The sequence below is a fragment of the Netta rufina genome, assembly GCF_964035555.1.
Source record: "Netta rufina genome assembly, chromosome: 1".
NCBI classification, from domain to species: Eukaryota; Metazoa; Chordata; class Aves; order Anseriformes; family Anatidae; genus Netta; species Netta rufina.
Genome location: NC_140123.1, coordinates 61,503,110 through 61,523,381, shown reverse-complemented (window position 1 = coordinate 61,523,381; position 20,272 = coordinate 61,503,110). Strand labels below are relative to the sequence as shown.

General features: G+C 39.4%; 1 protein-coding gene across 2 annotated transcripts in view; it reads left to right on the top strand.

The window, feature by feature from the left end:
- Positions 1–20,272, top strand: part of COL4A2 (collagen type IV alpha 2 chain) — a 135,452-nt gene that overhangs the window by 97,987 nt on the left and 17,193 nt on the right. Inside the window, exons 16-31 of one of the 2 annotated variants that reach the window (XM_084284865.1) lie at positions 1,865–1,918; positions 2,194–2,260; positions 3,069–3,170; positions 3,576–3,728; positions 5,336–5,428; positions 5,724–5,890; positions 7,939–8,011; positions 8,097–8,203; positions 9,323–9,524; positions 10,294–10,353; positions 11,130–11,192; positions 14,674–14,781; positions 15,459–15,680; positions 17,929–18,090; positions 18,651–18,821; positions 19,942–20,085. In XM_084284865.1, coding sequence (XP_084140991.1) covers positions 1,865–1,918; positions 2,194–2,260; positions 3,069–3,170; positions 3,576–3,728; positions 5,336–5,428; positions 5,724–5,890; positions 7,939–8,011; positions 8,097–8,203; positions 9,323–9,524; positions 10,294–10,353; positions 11,130–11,192; positions 14,674–14,781; positions 15,459–15,680; positions 17,929–18,090; positions 18,651–18,821; positions 19,942–20,085 — 1,948 coding nt within the window. Of the gene's footprint in view, positions 1–1,864; positions 1,919–2,193; positions 2,261–3,068; positions 3,171–3,572; positions 3,729–5,335; positions 5,429–5,723; positions 5,891–7,938; positions 8,012–8,096; positions 8,204–9,322; positions 9,525–10,293; positions 10,354–11,129; positions 11,193–14,673; positions 14,782–15,458; positions 15,681–17,928; positions 18,091–18,650; positions 18,822–19,941; positions 20,086–20,272 lie in introns of both variants that reach the window. The other variant, XM_084284864.1, reaches the window with a different exon arrangement.

The following is a 20,272-nucleotide window of genomic DNA, read 5'->3' as shown; positions in this document are numbered from 1 at the left end:
TGTTGTGCAAGTATTCAGTTGATCACAAAACTTGGTGGTGTGGCAGTAATACATGTGTGGAGAGAGTGATGCAAAAGCCATTAAAGCCAAATGATTGACCTCAACTTAGGTTCCCACTTTGGTCAGAAATGGTCAATGGCTTCCCTTTATTGAAAGTAAATTTTGGCAACAATTTTAGTGAAACGTACATTGGTTTGGACATGCATGGAAAGGAATAGTTCTTATGTTTGTTTTTTTTTAGGTTGGATATTAGGAGAAATCTCTTTACTGAAAGAGATGTGCGTCATTGGAACAGGCTGCCCAGGAAAGTGCTTGAGTCACTATCCTTGGAGGTCTTCAAGAAACGTGTAGCTGCAGTACTAATTAGCATAGTTAAGCAGTAGACTTGTCAATACTAGGTTAAAGGTTAGACTAGATGATCTCAGAGGTCTATTCCAACATGAATGATTCTGTGATTCTATGAATAGGCTGGTTGGTTTGCGATTCACAATAATACCATCTTTGTTGTTTTTTGAATGATTTGATTCTTCAGAGAGGATAGTTGCCTTGCCTGCCCACATTATATGAAGCATTGGTTAATTAGGAAGCTGCTGGCTTCACTTCTAGACCACCAGCTCCACCTAGCGTAAAGAGATTTTACACCTGATACTTAATGCTGCTTTTCTGATAGCTTGCAGTATAGTTGCCATTACAGAAAGGTCCTTGATGCCTATGGTTCAGTTCATGGTGTCTTGCTGAGAGTGGTGGAATTGTGTAAATATCTTTTAGAGCATGCTATAAAAATTAATGCTCCATGTAGGAGCTGTTCCGATTATGAAAATTAGGAGATGCTGTTTTAAAAATGCTGGGTAATAATCTAACTATTGTGAATTTTACAAATCTACTGGCTTCAGTGAAACTGCTTTAGTTGATATCAGTTGAGGATCTGGCCACTGTTTTCTACTAAAAGCTCACCTTTTTAACCCCAGTTCTTTTACTGAGTACCTATCAATGTTTTCTATAGAGAACAAAGGTTTTTAAGAAACTGAGTACAATATACAGGTTCTGACCTCTTCTGTATCTGCATCACTGAAATCTGCACTCTTCCTTGTGCACCTCCAGCAGCTGAAATATGTCCTTTTGATTGGATGTGTTGTGTTTTGCCACGTGTTTTAATACACACACTTCGAGTTTCGACCATTTTAAGTGAGTGAAGTGGGTAGGACCTTAGATACTGAAATGTTTTCTGTGGCAGGTGGGGATAGAAAATTTCTCTAGGACACAGCTTGCCTGAGGGTAGGAGAGGTAGAATAAGGCATGTTCAGGGGTGGTCCCAAGTTCTTCTCTTTGAGCTGGGGGACTTCTCTTTGGCCAAACCAACTACGTCTGCTTGGAAAACAGCAAAGAGGACCTGTGCACTTCATGCTATTTTGTTGCTTGCTGTTTGCATTCCAGTGAAGTGCACTCATCATGATTCAGACTCATTTAGTTTTGGTGAAACAGTTTGGCATGTTCTGTCTGTCTGGTCCATGGTCCTCAGGGTTGACCAGCACTGAGGACATCCTCCTTCTACTCTCCCACCCTGCAGTGTCCAAGGGGATGGTGCAAGTGTAGTTGCTCCATCCCTCTGCACCGTTGCCAGAACCTGTGCCACAGCAAGTTCCTCTGGCCTTTGATGGGAGCTAGGTTTGGTCTAATGGATGGAACATTAAAGCACAAAGAGACTTAATAGTATAACCTGAATTGATACACACCAGGAAGCAAACTGCTCAGCTCTATTGCATAATTTTCACGGTAACATCAGGGGAAGCCAGCTGCTGCAGACCAAATAATTTTATTGTCTCTCTGCTAAAGGAAAAGTCAACCCTTTTTATGTGTATTACAGGGTTTTTCAGGACCTGATGGCCTACCAGGTGGATACGGTCCTAGAGGTGCCAAGGTACTGCTTTAATTTCATTTGCTAGAAGGCATAAACTAGACGTATTTTTTATTTTTCTTCTCTGTGATGTAACAACAGTCAAAGAGTTTGTTTGCACTGTTGAACTAGTCACATTGTTTGCTAACTTGAAATGTCTCAGATTTCTTAAAAGTTTCTGTAGTGTTTTTGAAAGTTGTTTTTGTGTGTGTGTGTGTTTCTTGGGCTTTTGTTTCAATATTAAAAGAAAATCTTTAGAATAGTGTGCTTAAATGCAATGCTTCAACTTCTGTTAACAGGGAGAGCAGGGCGAGATGGGTCCTCCTGGACCACCTGTCTATGTTCCGTACCCCATTCCAAGAAAAGGTAGGTCTCTTTTGCTTAGGTTGCTTATCTTAGCCATGTTTTACCACTTGCTACACAGATCAAAAGAATGAAAGACTGAGAATTCAACTCCTTCAGAAACTTTGGTTTGCTAAGCTATTCCAGAAGGTAGAATTTCCTTCCAAGAGAGATCACTAATCACCTTTTTGCAGACAAGGTGGCTTTTTTGTCTTTTGTGCTGAAGCTGGATTGCTATACAAAAGGCATCCATGCATTTCTGAGTCCACAGAGAAAATTAATTAATTAATTAAAACAATAAAAGAGTGTGACTGTTGTCCAGTGAAAGGAAGAAATGGAGAGTCTGTGTCCTGTATCCTTTTTCAGACTCTCTGGATAAAATGCAGCACTGACAGCTCATTCATCTAATCTAATGTTTTTTTTTAAAAAAAAAAAAAAAAAAAAAAAAGCTAAGAAAAAAAAATAGAATCTTTGAGGAATAGAAGAGGACTTGTCTTTTTCCTTTGGGTCATAAATATCTTCAGTGATCCTTTCAGTAGGCTTGTTTTGCCCACTGTTACCTTTTGTGCCGAGCTGTGTTGGCTCAGGGTGACCAGACCAGAACCACATCAAGTGATAAAAGTTCGCAAAGACCAGAACTTCCAGGGAAAGGAAGTTTCTTCTTTTTTTTTTCTCAAAACAAAACAGAATAAAAGTTTGTTTTTATTCTCAAAACTTTAATATTTTGAGAATTTCAGTAAACTGGGACATCTGCAGTGTACCACAAGTCAGCGTTTATGGTCACAAACAGCATCACACTAACATGTTTTGTGGAACTGGGGATGTTTTTCAGGTACAAGAGGTGAACCAGGCTTTCCAGGTGCTTCTGGACTACAGGGAGAACCAGGAGAGCAAGGAGATCGTGGGCTGCCTGGTCTGCCTGGATTCTCTGATGGTAATACCTCAATAACAGTTGTTCCAACAACTAGACTTTATAGCAAATTTTAACTGGTACAGGATTGAGGTGGAGAAAACACATGTGCACTTGGTGAAATACGTGGTGCAGAGTAATAGATAACTAGCTGTGAGGTGTGTTTTGTGTTCGTGCTTCAGCCCAGGGGGGCTCTGGCAAAACAACTGAAGTAGAGATGATGACAGAGCCTTGCTTCAGGACCTGCTATTGATTTGCTCAAGTGAAAAGTGTGGTTGCCATTTTTGCTGTGCACTAAATGTCTCCATTTTTCCTTGAGTGCTACGTGCAGTTTGCATGAACTGTCTTTTCTGTTACATTACAGCTCCTTGTGCAGCATTGTTAAGAAATTTTTCTGAGTTCTGAACAATTCTGCTTCTCTTTCAGGAGATGGGGATAAGCCAGGCTTACCTGGAGAAATGGGACCAAAAGGTGAAAAAGGTGAATTAGGATCTCCTGCTTATCAGTCAGGCCCGCCTGGGTCACCAGGTAGACACGGTGAACCAGGGCAGCGTGGTCCTCCTGGTCCTGCTGGAACTCCCGGTAAGTACAAGAAGAGAGGTGAGGAGAACTCATGGGAACACCATTGCTTATCTTAAAGATAGTTGTTGGCAAAGCAAAGTGAAAAAGTAGGTTGAGGGAATGAAACAAAACAGGTGGTAGGGAGACACATAGGGTAGAAGCGTTGTAGGGGCATTGATGAAAGAAAGGCTTGCATGATTTTTAGACATTCCTGGCAAAATTTGAAAAGGAGGTCTGTTTGGGGCTGGTGGAGGGATATGGATATGCTTAAACTTGCATTCTGCTCAGGTAAAAATAATTTTCACAGATGAAATTTCAAACAAAAGATATGTGCCAGTACTCTGGGAAGAGTGTCCCAGTAAGTGTGCAAGAGATAAGAGGTAGATTGGAAAGGGTCTGGAATGGAGAACACTGACTGTAAATAATAAGTTTAGCAAACAGAGGTTAAAATGAGAAGTTCTGGAAAAGTTCATTTTTTTCATCTTCCCCAGCACAAGAAAGATACTAACATAGTAAAGAGAGTCTTACGAAGGATGAACAAGATGTTTAGAGAGCTAAAGCTTTTGAGATAGAAGGAGCGGCTGAGAGAACTGGATTTCTTCCTTAGCCTGGAGAAGAGAAAGCTAAGGAGAAATCTTACTGCTGTCTTCCTGTACCTCTTAGGAGGTCGCAGTGAAAATGGAACCAGACACACCAAGAATATAAGTGACAGGGCAAGAAGCAAAGGTCGTGAGTTACAACAGGGGAAATTCTGCTTAGATATTACAAAATCCTTTTCCACCTTCAGGGTGGTCAACTGCTGGAACAGGTTGCCCAGAGAGGTTGTATAGATGCTTCAGCTTTGGAAATACTCAGCTGAACAAGGCCCTGAGCAACCTGCTCTGATTTTGAAGCTGGGCCTGCTTTGAGAAGAAGGTACCAGGTGGTCTCCAGAGGCCACTTCTGACAGACATTGCGTGAAAAGCACCACACTGCAGTGCAGGAGTGGGAGTGGAGAAAAGGATTGCAGGAAGTAATCCATTGGTCTGTGGTACTGCAAAGTATGTTGTGCTGAGAGATAAAAGCAAAGGAATTTGGGGTGTAAGAGACCAAAGAATTGAAAGAATCATCCACCATAACAGAAGAAGCAATGAGGAGTAGGGGGCTGGGAAGAAGTTACAAGGTCTGTGATAGAAGACCTGGGTCCTGGGGCTGTATGTGTGTCAAGGCCATGTCCTGTAACCATGCTGAAATGAGGTCGGAGCATATACATTCCCTGAACCCCTCATGCTGGTCTCCAGCCAAGCAAATACATGTGCTCCAGCCAGTTCCTGGTCACTGGAGTGCTCCAGCCATGCAGTACAGTCATGGCCAGAGGGACAAAAAGCCTGACAAAGCTGGTCTAGGTGGGACTGTCCATGCTGAGCAATACCAAAGGCGGATTCTTTGCAAGCAGATGAAAGCAAGCAGTACTGAGGAATGCAGAGACAAGCAAAAAGACAAGACAACAAAAATAACAAGCTGGGTTAGACAATGACATTAAGGGTTACAGAAAAAAAGGCAGATGCAGTCCAGCTTGAAGAGGGAGGAAACAGGAAAAGTAAATCTAAAATACATTAACTTATCTTTTTATTCAATTAAACTTGTAGGTTCTCTCTTTGGATTAAAAGGACGGGAAGGGACACCAGGTAGACCTGGCACACAAGGTTACCCTGGGCCAAGAGGACAAAAAGGACCCAAAGGTAGTTTATAATACATAACTATAAAGATGCTCTACTGTTATTCTTTGTGTAAAACTTCCATTGTATTCAGTTTGAGTTAAGTTGAATTATGACTCAGGGAGTGATGCATTCGATCTGAGGCTAACACAAGTAAAGTCGTTAGTGTCTTATAAGAAAAAAATAAGCACTTTTCTCAAGTGTTTGATAAACTGCTCGAGTGTTTTCAAGTATATATATATATATATAATGGGTACAGCTGAAAGTGTATTTGTTGTGACAGAGTGTTCTTTCTTCTCTTCCCAATACATGTCCTTAGGCGAAGAAGGGGATTGCAGTAAATGCCTTCTGGGTGAAGAACTCAGAAGGGGCTCCACTGGCCCCCCTGGCCCACCTGGTTTTCCAGGAACCCCTGGCCAGCCAGGGAGAAAAGGAGAACCTGGTGATCAAGGTCCACATGGTATTCCTGGCTACCCTGGAGCAAAAGTGAGATATTTGTTTCTTTGATGCAGTTTTTTATGCCTACTGAAAAATTAAAAACAGCTATACTCCACAGGAAAAAAATAATGATGAAAAGTAGTTTTTTCTGTACCACCTCAATTGTTTTCAGATTGCTACAAAATACTGAAAGCCAAAAGATGCTGGGATGAGGATGAAAATGGAATATCTTGAGAAGAGCAAAAGATTTCCACAAAATCCAAAATATATTTTCCATTTAAACAAAGCTGTTTCAGCAAAACACTTTAAAGCAGCTGTAGTACCGATTATGATCTGGCCAGAAGGGTAACAATTTCAGTAGTCCCTTCAAATTGTTTCTAATAAGATGCATATGTCAAACTGATTAAATGTAAGGTTCCTGTTTATAAATGCATACAGTCTTCCTAAAAAACACTGTCAACAGCCCTGAAAAGAGTGCTTTGCTAATAATAATAATGTAGTACTTTCAGTTAGTGCTTTTGGCTTTCTGAACATGAACCAAACTCACTTGCAACTATCTAGATTTTCGTGGTTTGTTTTTTTTTAGAATTAAAATAAAATAAACTTTGGCTTGATTGTTGATGTAAAAAAAAAAAAAAAGTTACAAACTTTTTTTCGAAAAATTCAAAATACTTTTATGAAAATTTTTATTTTCTTTGAATTGTGAAAAAAAAAAAAAAGGCAAAAGTATTTTTGAAACATTCAGTGTTGGAACTTTGGTTAAATTTTTCATATTTGCAAGATTTTTTGCCTTTGTAATGAATGATTTCTGTTCCAGAAATCCCAGAATTCCAGAGTTTAAGACACAGAATTCTATAGAATTAAGACATACACAGACATGTTATATTATAGCAAAATATCATCCAGCGGGAAAGCACTTTATCTCAGTTTTTGGTTTGCAACAAATTCAACATAAAACAAGTTACCTTAGCTATTTTTGGTCCATATTCTTAGACAGAAGTGACTTCATAATTCTTTGAGCTTGTTCAGTAAATTTTGTGTACAGATAATAAATACATTTCATTTAGATCAGATCTTTGTCAATTTAATGAAAGTAAAATTTTATCCCAACCCATGGGCATTCTTTTCTGTAGAGAAAGAGAAATTAGGAACAGCTGTAAACCATTTCAAATACACGTTATGTGCCAAATTGCATTATGCACATCTAAACGTTGAAAGCAAAAAATAGCAAAGTGAACATCATACTATTAATGCAGTGTTATTGCTGAAAATTTCTGCAGTTATATAGTCAATGACATAATTCAGCATCATATTAAGTTCCTGATATTTCTTTTGGCCTATATAAAGCAATGTTCAAAAGAAGCATCTCTACATGGGGCTTCACTGTCCACCACAGCTAGAAAATACAGACAGGTAAAGCAGGATCTTTTTGCTCAAATTTACTCTCCCCTTCTAGACTTACAGAAGTGTGAACCTGTATTCTTGAGATGACCTGCAGCTGAGATACAGTTTCCACACATGCTTTTCACCAATGCTTTTTCCACCATGCTTTTTTTTTTTTCAGAGAAGATTGGAGAATGTCAGTAAAAGACAGTGATGCAAAAGATATCATATTAAGTAATTTATGGCAAAGGAATATTTCAAACAAAAAATAAATGCACCAGGAATTCCCTTCATTCAGTGTCTGCCTTGAAATTCAGTAAAAGGAAGATAGGGAAAAATGACTGATGGAGTACTGATGCAGTTCTCCAGTTGCAGTCATCTACAGGACTCGAATGTATGAAAACCCACAGGTCTTCCAATGACATCCTCATGCAGAAGCACCCTACCATGCCACACAGACCTCGGTCCTAGTTAGCACATGTTAATAAAGATTCAGGCACTAGAGTGGGATTACTGGAGAGGAAACCATACACGGAGAGTAACAGAAAAGCAGTGAAATTTAAGGAGGGTTGGTGGTGTTTTTTTGGTTTTGTTTTGATTTGTTTTTTTTTCAACAAGTTTTTAAGTAGAACAGTGGGAATACAAGTATGTATACTTATTCTTTAAGAATTCCTGTTTCTTTTGTGTGTTTTTTTCATTGTGTGTAACATCAGGGATTGTCAGGTCAAGAAGGATTTCCAGGACCAAAAGGACAAAAGGGAGACTCTTTTTACATAACTACTAAAGGTAGAGTAAAAGTTCGTGTCACATTATTTTGCATTATTTATACCTTTCATGAGAGAGCAGTCTTAAAATGAAAGGTCTACTTTAGGCACCAAAGGAATCCGAGGAGACCCTGGGCTTCCTGGTGTCAGAGGGGGAGATGGTTTTCCAGGCAGAGATGGATTAGATGGTTTACCGGGACAGCCTGGCCTTCCGGTAAGTACACTTAATTACTAATGCATTTCATTCTGAGCAGATTACCAGGCTGTCCTTCACACACACATAAAGATGCATAACTAAACTGGCTGTGCTAGTTATTGATATATCAAATATTGATCTTATCCTCAGGGTTTTTTTGAGCTACCTTTCACTTTTATTTCTGTTTTATTTAAGCAAATAAGTACATGTAGTAATATATAACCCATTTAGGCCAATTTGGTATTAGAGGTTAACTTGTGATAATTAGCAGTTTATTGTTATCCAGCATTGTGTAAGCCATTCTGTGTGACAATTTGATTTGAGGGAGTTGAAAGCAATAATCAGTACAATTTTACATCCTCAAAACATAGGTCATGTTGTCATATATGCACTTGGTAGCACCTCATCTAAGTAATTGTAGCCATCAAGCAGTTAGACACGTAGTCTCAGTTGGTCTTCTAAGATCCGTCTGTAGGCAAAAGAAGAGTGACTCATCTCACAAATGTTTTGGACCACTGGGATGCTCTTGCCTCATATCTGAGGATGAGCTAGAGCCATTTCATCCAATACGGACCACGGTGGGTTATACTGCCAGTGAAAATGGTACTTTCATTACTTCTGTGAATGGAAACATTTCCCAGTGATGTTTTAAAGATGTAGATTCAGCATTGCAGTGACATCACTACAGTAGCAGAACAAGAAGAACCAACCCATTTGAGCACAGTTTTATGTCAGCACCTCTCAAGATGTATGAACTAAATGCCACATCAGAACTAAACCTAGTTCATCTTTAGTGATGCATGTAGTTTCCCCGAAATCTACTCAGGGCATTTCAGAAAGGGCAGTAAGGCTGTCCACAGCAGTGACACATGTTGTCCAAATGCTCTTCATTGGCCATCATTTCTAGGGCAATGCTCCTTCTAAGAGAGTTTCTCTTATGCCCTTGGTGTTGTGGGGTCTAAATTAATGTCTGATAATTTCAAATATGTTTTATTTGCAATGTTGATATAAAGAGCTGGGATGCAATTCAGGAGGAATAGCTGTCTGTAAGATGTTATTCATGAGAGAACTTTATGTTTGATTTTTGTTTGTTTCTCAGCAAAGTTAGGAGTGATCACCTCTATTCACTTCCCACAGGGTGATACTATCAGGGGCTTCCCAGGCGATCCTGGTTATCCAGGCGAATTAGGCCCAAAGGGCTTTCCAGGGGAAACGGGTCTTCCAGGTGAAGGATTTGTTGGTCCAAAAGGGTACCGTGGTCCTCCCGGTGACCATGGAACAGATGGAAGCCCTGGACCTCCAGGTCTGCCCGGTCCACCAGGAGAGCCTGGCCAACTAGGTAAGAAAGATGACTCTGTCTTGTATCAAATCCGTGGAAGATCACTACTAAATTGTGTGTGGCACCAGTGTTGAAAAGTTAGCATTTGGTGGAGGATTATATGGAGGAAAAGGGATTGCTTATATTAGTTGTCCAGAAATCTTAAAAAAAAAAAAAAAAAAAAAAAACACTTCAGAAGTCCCAGTAGTTTTATTGGTTTCAATTAGAGTATTGAAACAGCATAAGTGAATATATTTGTGTCAGCAAGTAGTCTTTTGTGTCTTGAACAGCTGGAGGCAATGCAGCAATGTACTGCCTTTAGATTACTCACAGGGGGTTTTGTCTGGTCTACCCCATCCAACCTCATCTTTTATTTGAGCAGAGAAAATCACGTATTTTTCCCTCAGAGCTCTTTGTAGTATCTTCACAACTTTCTGAGCCTCTCATGTTCCCAAAAGCTCAGACTTGGAGTATTTTTGTTTGGCTTCAGGTTGTTCAGCAGAATATGAAAGCCTCAGCAGGAACCTGCCAACCCTATATGTTGCTTGGGATATATAGGCTCCTAATTTGAAAATTTGAAAATTTAGGTTGCAAGCCTAGTTCTAACTAATATATGGACAGAGAGTTTCAGTGTTTTATAGCAAATAGGCTTTAAGTAGCTTCTCCAATGCATAATACATAAGAGAACACTTTATATGATGTTATAATATACATTTTGTTTAGAAATGAGAGTGTTTTAGGATTTTCCACTTTTAAATGATAACTATCCTTTCCCATTCTTTGCTTGTAGACTGTGGGCAGGTCATTGAAGACTTTTCTAGAGGAGACGGAACTGAACCAATATGGTCAGGTACTGAACATACAAATGGCTTGAATGTATTTCCATATTTAGTCTTATGGAACTCTTAAAGCTGGATAAGTTCTTTCTGATGACTGGTTTGGATACTCTTAATTGAAAACTTTTTGAAGTTCAGGTCACAAATAACCGTGCATATAGAGTATGTAGCTCAAAAGTAATTGAATCAAATTGAAAATATTCTAAAATTCTTGCAGTTTTACCTTCACCATCCAGAAGTTCCTTGTTTCATTTTTCCTGAGTGTTTATTGCGATAAAATAATGATTACTATGCAATATATGGCAACAATCCCAGAAATGAATTACCAAAGGGAATTTAAGAAACTTTTCTGAAGAACTTTGAGTAATGAGTTTTAGTGCAATTTTATGTTTAAAGAGCCTTCAGTTGTACCAGAAATTGACTTGGTTTATTCAGGGGTACAAATTGCTAGCAGGCAAACAAAGTGTCTCTCTTATTCTGGTAAGTCAGGTGTCCTGAAATAGCTTTCCCATGACAGCCTGACAAGAGCAGTTACCATAGCCTCTGTAAAATAGGCTGGGCTGATTATTGGGATGGAGCTCAGCTTGAGTGCCACCCAGAAAATGCCACCTATAACCAATGTTTTGTTGTTGTTGTTTTCTTTTTAATGAAGAATAAAACTTACAAAATTAGGCTTTTGCCTGTTAATTTCATTCATCTGCTTTAACAATGTTGTCTGAACTGTAGGCACAGAGCTGGTGAGAGGCAGCATGTGAGCACACATGGTGTGACTAACCATCTTTCTTTGCAGGTGGGGGCTGTGTAAGGCCACCAAAGGGGTCCCAAGGCAAGCCAGGACTGCCAGGAGCCACAGGTAATGCTTTGCCTTCACCTTTTTTTCCCATATACACTACGTTATGAGGGAGATCTTGCCAAACCTGTTAAAGTCAGAAGTTTAAGAAGTTAAAGTTTAGAAATGGCAGTGGAGGGAAGTACTGACCTGAAGCAGGCAGAGGGTTCTAAGCAGCACACAGCCCTGGTGGCTGCACCAATCCTAAACTAATTCTGCCTGTGTTAATGAGTGTCAGACATGAAACAAAAAGCAAAAAGCTGTTCTGCATGTGCAAGTAAGTCAAGAGAGAAAATATACAAGTATATTGGTAGAGAGTGTATTGAGGTCTCTCCAAGATGACTGGGCACCTGACAAGTTGCAATGAAGGACTGTGACAGCTTCTTACTGTTCCTCGTGAGATATACAGAGTCCCTTCTGCAAGGGTGAGCGTAATCTCTTTAATGTGGCTTGGTGCAATGGGCCAGATTGATGCAATGCAGTTGCCCTATCTGGTGCACCAAGTGCCTTCCTTGCAGAGCTGGTCTACAACCAAGCCCAGAAGGACCATCTGGTGATCCTGGGCCTTCACAGCACTGCAGGTTCCCCACCACTTTCCAAAACAAAGAGGGCATGGGGACAGGGTTTGAAGGACTATGTGAGATGGGAACTGAGAGAACCACAGAGAAGTTGTGAGGAGCAATCATAACCATTAACCTTGAAGAGGGAATTTCTGACCAGCACCACAAACTATAAGTTCCTGTAAGTTTATACACTTACAGCCTAAGCAATAAAGCTGGTTTTTTTTTTAGTAAATAATTCTATCACCAGCTGACCAATAAATAAATAAATAAATCGCTGGGTTATTCAGAGTTTGGGAAATGTAAAATTCTTGATGTACCCATTTCTGAACCGTTCCCTCTGTGCTTCAGGCAATATCAGAGATCTGGACTATAACATTTAAGGTCAACTTCTTTTTTTCCCAGCACAAGGTTTATTATGGCATGCATGGATTGATTTATAACAAATTCATTGATCTTAAAAGGGAATGGTTTATCTCTATTGAAAGATGATGACTATCTCTGATTTGTGTTACCTTAGTCCCAATGCCTTTAGTTTGGCATTAGGATCTATGTTTCTGAATGTTGTTTTCCTTGCCATCTTTGTAACTTCTTTCTAAGTAGGATTATTTGTTTCTTCTTTCCTTCATATGAACTTGGCAGTTTTTTTTTCTTTCAGTGAATGCAGTCAGACTGCTAGCTCTAAGAGTGCTGCATGCAGGTGATGCTGCAATCAGAGATTTGTGTGGTTTATGTTTTGTAGCTTCGGTTAGCTCTTTAACAAATCTATCTTCATCAATGTATATGTTTTATAAACTTTAAGATTTATTTTGCCTTCCTGCCCTCCAAAAACTGGAAAAAGGCCCTTGCTGATCAGAATGCAGAACTCTGCTGCATTCTCTTTCTTTCAACTGGAGGTAGGTCTGGAATTGGAAAACTCAGAGGTACAGGACACATTTTACGTCTTTTCAGTTTCTTGTCACTGTAGCTGTGTTGGTCTGATTTCCTAGGGCATAATTCCTGCCCACATTCTCCATATTGACAAAAGCACCAACACCTTTACAGCACTTTCATTCTCTGCTTAGGGTGTTGTGGTTTTGTCCTCAAGACTTCCTGCCTTCTTTTCAGCCAGGATGGAGCTCAGCTATAAACAATCAAGTCTCTCAGTGTCCTAGTTGTTGATGACAGTATATCAAGCAAAAAGTCATCTCTATAGTCTCACACCCTCATGTTATTGTGTTCCTTTGAAATTCCTGGCAACACGCACAGTTTATCCTAAGTTACATCCTCGTATTCAGTAGTCTCAGGACCTACATAACTGCTGTTGAATAAGATACTTAAGTTTTCTGTTTCAAACATACAGATAAAATGCTTGCAAATTAAACATTGTTCTAAAATAAAAACTTTTCTTACTGCTGTTTGGCACAATGTTAACACCAGATAGCATCATATATTGAATTACTGAAATACATGTTAGCAGCGGATGCATTCTCCATCTGCTGCCTTCTTTCTCTAGCATGGCTTTTTAATTAGAACAATAATGAGCAGAATAAATGAAAGTCAGTTATTACAGATGGGAAACAAGTTGAAGATGCCATTTGGATAAGAGACATGTTAGAATTTTTCATTGAGACCTGAAAGCCTAGGATTTTCTTTTAAATTGCTTTCTGAGAAGTTATTGTTCATATAAGAGAGAGAACAATAGTCCTGTACTGCACTGGGAAAATACTTTTCACACTGCGTAGGCTGTTTATGTGCTTTTCAATTCTGGCTTTCGAAAGGTTTCCTTCTCTGCTTCACACATACATACACAAACCAGCTAAAAATGCAAAAATCAATGGTTAGATCAGAAATCCAGAAAACTAAAGTGGAAAGAAATACCAAAATTCAAGTGATATTTTCCTTGTTTTGTCATAGTTTGAGTATTTATTACTTTCAGTGTAATAAATAAATGAGTTGTAATTCATGATGATGCTAAGCAACAACACTTAAAAGGTTAAAGCATGTTCCTGACCTTCAATCCTCAGCTGAGAACTTAAAGAGTTCAAGGAGCTAGGGAGGGGAGAGAAAGAAGGCATTCCCCAGGAATTATTTTGAAGGAACTTCACCAAATGTCTGGATCTTGGAATACAATTAATTGACAAGAGTCATGTAATAAAATTATTGCTTGGGAAAAATAAAAAATAAAAAAAAAAAAACACAAATAATAGTTTTATAAACGTAACAGAAAGAAAAGAATCCTATGAAATGGTTCCAGATTTTGCGATGTTAAGAAACAGTAATATTTGTACTTACCCAGATGTCAAGTATTACACCACGAGGAAGTGAGGTCTCATTTTACCTCTCAGGAGATAAATCAATATGAACATGAGTTCAGTGCCAGAGGAACACTTTTTCAGGGCACAGCTATAAACCCGCACTACTACAAAAATAGTAAGTAGGCTAGTTAATTTGTATTCAGTTTCTAGGATAAGTAGATCTAACCTTTAGCCTTACATTTCTTTTTCTGGTTATCTAAACCAGTCAGCTTTGTCCTGTGATCAGTTTAGCAGGAAAGGGAAAAAATTGTTCCTCCAACATTATCTCACCTGTGCCCATTACTGTTGAGCATTCTTCCTTTGACATTTTCTTTTAACCTTAAGCTAAAACGCTTAATTACAAAATATTATTTTAAAAGGTCTCAAAAAGCCTATGAAACTGATGATTTTCACCCTAAAAGGCACCATTATCATTAGTCTTAAAGTCAGGGGCAGTCCTTTTAATCCATGTTTGTAAGAGCACTTAGTTTTGATCTATTCTTGGGATCTTGAGCACAGTATAATCCCATAATATTTTTTAAAGTTTATCTTTGTACCTGGAGATACATAATTATGATATTTACCACTATCTTTGCTTACATTATATGCAAATTTCTGTTTTGTTTGTTTAGATCATCACTTTCCTTTTACTTCTTTTATATAATTTAGGAGCTAAAGGTGCAAGAGGATTCCCAGGTGACCCAGGCCCAGTGGGATACCCAGGGCTCAATGGTACACGAGGTGATCCAGGTCGGGAAGGATTGCCAGGTCCTCCAGGTATCTTGAAATAATTAATCATTCGTTATGTACTTATGACCTCTGCTACAGTCACAGGAGCACTGTCACCTTATTCCAGATGCATCTTCATTTATCTTCCATGTCATGATCAAACAATAAGCTATTATAAAAACTGTCTTTTTTGAAGCCAAAATGAATTTCTGAAGGTTCTCTAATGGTGAAAAGTAAAATAGACTTCAACCTTTTTCAATCTGCTTTATAGTGCAAAATTACAGATACAACAGTTCATTAAGTTGATATAGAAATAAGGAAATTCAGTAATAAGACATTTCAGATTCCAGATGAAATAGAATGATGATTGCAGAAATGAAGAAATTAGTAGTATTAGTGTTTCTATTTAACTCTTTCCAGCATTAATATAAATTATACTGATTATATTGAAGACAGAGTACTAGCACTTGAAACAATGAGGTCCAGTTTCCCAGTCTTCCTCCCATCATCTGTGGGAATGGGGACTTGCTCCCTCACAGTCATTCACCTACAGGGTGGAAGACAGGCATACTGGCAATGGTTTATCAAGAGTTTGAAGAAATTGGCATTTGTCCCTTGAGATGGGTCATCGCCTCTGCTTTTCCCCACACATCTGGTGTATCTAGGATTTGCACTGCAACATCTATAGAGAATGCTGTGATGCCTAATCCCTGTTTTATTTCTAGGTTTTACTGGGCCTCGGGGAGACAGGGGCCTAAATGGACTACCTGGACTACAAGGACACCCAGGCCTTACAGGAAAGCCTGGTGCTCCAGGACTGACAGGACAGAAGGGTGTTCCTGGTGAAGTTTTGAGAGCAACAGCAGGTTCTCGAGGGGATGCTGGGCTGCCTGGCTTCCCTGGCTTGAAAGGCGCACCTGGAGATCAAGGAGTACCAGGAGTTAGAGGTAACGCCTACTTCCCAAACTAAGGATAGGTGAGAGTAGTAAGAGACCATGGCAAAATGCACTGGAGCTACCAATAACCCCAGTGTCAAATACCCATGCCTGATGGTCTCTCATCCCTTCCCCATGTACCTTGCCTATTACCAAAGGACCTGGCTCCTCCATAAACCTTCTGGAGATCCACTGCTTATGACCAACACTCCTTCACACTGTACTACATGAAATCAGCTGCAATAGGATACTAAAGAACATGACTTTGCTCATCTTTGTTGTGTTCAGACACACTTTTTAGTTTTTCCCATTGTAGTTAATTTTCCTGACTTTTCATTCACATACTGCATAGTACTGAGCTTACTTCCCACACCAGAAAATGTTTAGGTAACACATGGCTTTGCAGAATAGTAAATTGCTTCACATCAGAAATTGTAAATTTTAGCTGAGAGGACATAATATTTAGTAAAATGTTAATCATCTGTCTTACCTGATCGGTCTTTGTACGTTCAGGAACGAGGGAAGGATAGCATTATGTATTTATTCTTAATTTTGAGGTGTTCATTTTATTTTGTTATTTTACAGGTTTTTTTTTTACAAAAAAATATGTCTTCTCCATACAGAAGACAGAGAAAATCATAGCTTCTCCACAAAATCTGACTTTGACTCTCCTTGAGTTCAGTGGGGGACTTTCAAAAGTACCTTTGGGAGTTAAGCATCTCCTTCTGCACAGTTTCTGCAGCAGTTGGACACACAGTTAAATTTAAGACTGAAGATTACCCTCTTGCCCTGTTGTGGAAATGAGGAAGGAGAAGTAATTTTGTGACTAGCTCAAAGCAAAGTAGTGTGTCACAGGAACTCATTTCGGAGACTCTTCTCATGATTTGCAATACAAATTGAAAAAGAAAAGAGCACGCCATTTTACCTGAGCTATTTGAAGTGAGGGGAGTTGATTTCATCTTCAGTAGAGTCATGGAGTGAAGTGATAGAATAAAGGCAGCTCTGTTGCACTGTGGTAATACTTGGAAAGTCTGAGAAAAGGCAGACACTAATGCCTCTAGACTATTTTTCTGAAAATGTAAAGAAATTCAAGGGGAAACACAGAATGAAAAGGAAAAAAAATATGTGACTTTGCACCTTCTTTCTTAGTGTTTCTGTAGAACTAAATTTTCAGTTATAAAGAATAATTACAGTAAAATAAAAATCATTATTAGTCTGTCAATTTTTGATGTATTTCACAGTTCTGGTCAAACAGCCAAAAGAAAAGGCTTGTGATTTTTTTATATGAATGACTTTTATTTTATTTTGTTTTATTTTATTTTATTTTACTTTCATATGAAGTGGTTAGTGAATACTTTATATCATCCGTGCCACTTAAACTCTTAGCCCTTCAGAACAGGGAACTAAAGTCTGTAGCCTGTTGTTGAGAAAACTCACTGTATGTGACCATTTAGGTTCTCTCTGTTATAAAGCACATCTAGCTACATTCAAGCCTATGGACCTACTGTGATGTAAAATCAGAATAAAGACAAACAGATCCAGTTGGCCTGGACTTTAAGTGCCATGTACTTTTAAAGTCTTGTATGCTATTGCTTCTCTAATCTTAATGCAAAGTGCGCATTGCTTTTTAAATCTTGAAGGGCTTTACAACCCCTTTGCTTTTATTTTGTAGAGATGTAAATTTTCACTCAATACATTAAGTGTAGAATCAGGGCCATTTTTCTTAGGAATTTGTATGAATCTTATCACAATACCTTACATGAAAAGTTCTGAACAATAACACAAAGCAAGAACCCTGTCAGATTTAAATTTTTCCATTTCTGCCAATCATATTTTAGAAAAGATATAGACATTGTTTCTGTCTTTTGGTCAGTTACTCAACCGAGTTCTTACAAAGAACTATGTGATAAAAGGAAAAGATCAGAAATTACAGAATTATTGGAGTTAGAAATGGAAGACACCTACTCTGTTTAGATCCACCTGGTAGCAAATTACTTCCATCAAGTGGAAAGAGCCTATCAACCTTTCTGATTCTCTGATTCTCAACCTATCTGATGCAAATATTGGATTAGTACCAGTATTATCAATCATTTAAAAACTAATTAGCAGTCTTTTAATTCGCTTTTCCTGTTCTCACTAATTTTCAGAGGAAAAGCATAACCTGAAAGAACAGTGTACATATGCCTGCTTCGAGAAGTTACATGTAATAATCAGCTGTCTAGATACTGATGCTCTCTAATGCAAGATTATGGTATTTTAGGAGCGGATGGTAGCCCAGGTTTGCCAGGAGCCAAAGGCGATCCAGGGCTGCAGGGTCTCCCTGGTCTGATGGGTTTGCCAGGATCACCAGGAACACACGGATTCCCAGGCCCACCAGGGAACCCCGGGCCAGACGGAGGACCTGGGTCTCAAGGACCCCTTGGTAAGGAAGTATTGCTGTCCTGTGTCACTTTCTCCTCCCACTTCTCTGTGGCAAGGCAACTGTATGGTTTACCAAGGGGAAAGTTAATCTTGGGATTGTGGCATGTGCCAGGCTTTAATTCCCAGTCAGGTAGCGCAGGTACTGTGGTAGCGAATCGTGCCAGTGTCACAAATGGGATGCGGGGGTGGTGATGGTCCTCACTGGCAGAGCTGCTGCTTTTCCTTCTGTAGCCACCTTCCAGGCCAGGTCAGAGCTTTCCAGTGGCAGACTGGGAGAACAGAACAACCAAATAGGAGTAGTCTTGTAGAAAAGGGGAGTTATTCTTAAATTAAAGAGGAGGGGGAGGTCATGTTAGGACTGAGTATTGAACCAGACTGGTAGCAAGACTGGTTTACATTCATAATCATTTCTGAAGTTCTTTGATTAAAAAAATCCAGACTTTCCCCCCCCTCAACTTGAAGCTGGTATGATAGTATTTTTCTCCCTCTTGAGCTACCTTGTGTGAAATCATCATGTATGTCCAAACACCTTTAATCTCTTTTCACATGTTCACATGGCAGGTCCACCAGGTGCAAGGGGAGAAGATGGTGAGCAAGGTTTTCCTGGTCCCGTGGGCCTGAAAGGTCTGTCTGGTGACAAAGGTGAAATGGGGCACCCAGGATTGCAAGGTATACCTGGCGTGATGGGTCCCCCTGGCATCAGTGGAATGGATGGCTTTCCAGGAGATAAAGGTAAGCTCTGAACAGCTGCACTGGGAAAAATGATGTTCTTTAAAGCTACTCTGTGCTGAAAAGAACAAGCCACGCTTTCTGCTGGGCTACCTTTTTAAAACAGAAGAGTTATGTTCATAGGCCTAGTATATTCCAGAATCACTGTTGGTTTTCCCTTGTGTTGTGTTTGGTGAAAATCTAGCTATTGCAACCCTTTTTTGAAGGGCAATGGCTGCTGTATTTCTTCTTTTGAAGAACATACAGTATTTACTATTTGCTCTCTCCAAAAGTTTTTTCCTTTGTCCCAGTCCTACCAGCTCTCAGTGGAATTTGAGAGATGTTCCTCGAAACCTTTACTTTAAAGTTTTCGAAAGTTAGCAGCTGCATGCTGAGCAATGCCAGACACAAGACCTCAATGTTGAATTTTAATGGGATACCGATCTTTTTGTATAAAGAAGGTGAGATTCACACTTTCCAGTCACAAAAGTGTTACATCTGCATCACAGAGGGAGTTTCAACAAAGTTCAACTCCATGCGAAGCCAACTAAAACAGAAGACAGGGTGCATATCTAAAAATGCATGTAGCAATTTCATCAGTTGGAAAGATCAGACTCAACTAAGACTTTTTTTCCTAAAATTATTCTGAAGTGCTGCTTAGCTCTCATTTGAGAGGAATGATCATCTGCTTGTTAGCATGACCCATGTAAAACATCATCCTCTTGTTTACTTGTTTAGAAGAGGAGTGTAGTCATCTTTGTTGAGAAAGGTTTATGACTGGCATGCCCTACAATTGTATCTGTGCAAGCAGAAAAAGGGGTTGCCTAAAAATTCTGCATGGAATTTAGTCTAACTTTCTCTAGCTGTAGGACAGGGGTTGAATTGATTTTTCAGAAGATGATGCCAAGTTCTGTCCATCTTCACAACTGAGTGAAGCCCTGGTCTTGTTTGGGTACCTACCTCTCATAGAGCTTGGGTGCCTAATACAAAGCAGCACGTTGCCCTAGGCATCAAGGAACCCAGAAGTAGATACTGCAGCAGTGAGGTTTTTATACAGCTTTAGTTGAGCATTACTAGCTTACATTTACTCAGTCTGCAGAACGCTGAGCAAAGTAACACTTCTCTTCCCCTTCTTTCTTTAAAGGTCTAAAAGGTTCACCTGGCATTGATGGTTTCAAAGGCATGCCAGGCCTGAAAGGAAGACCAGGAATCAAAGGAATCAAAGGAGAATTTGGTTCATTCGGGGCTCGGGGTGATAAAGGCGCACAGGGCGCACGAGGCTTTAAAGGTATTTGCTTATGGGTGGTACCAGTGTTTGCTTTTCACATCTGGAGAACTATTTTGCAAGGGTGCACAGACAAAGACAACACATTTTTGACATAGCCGGGTTAGCTCAGACATTTCTCCACCTATTTCACACATGGGCCTCTGGCACAGAGGCCTGGATTTTAAGCTCAAGGAGGGCTTTATGAATC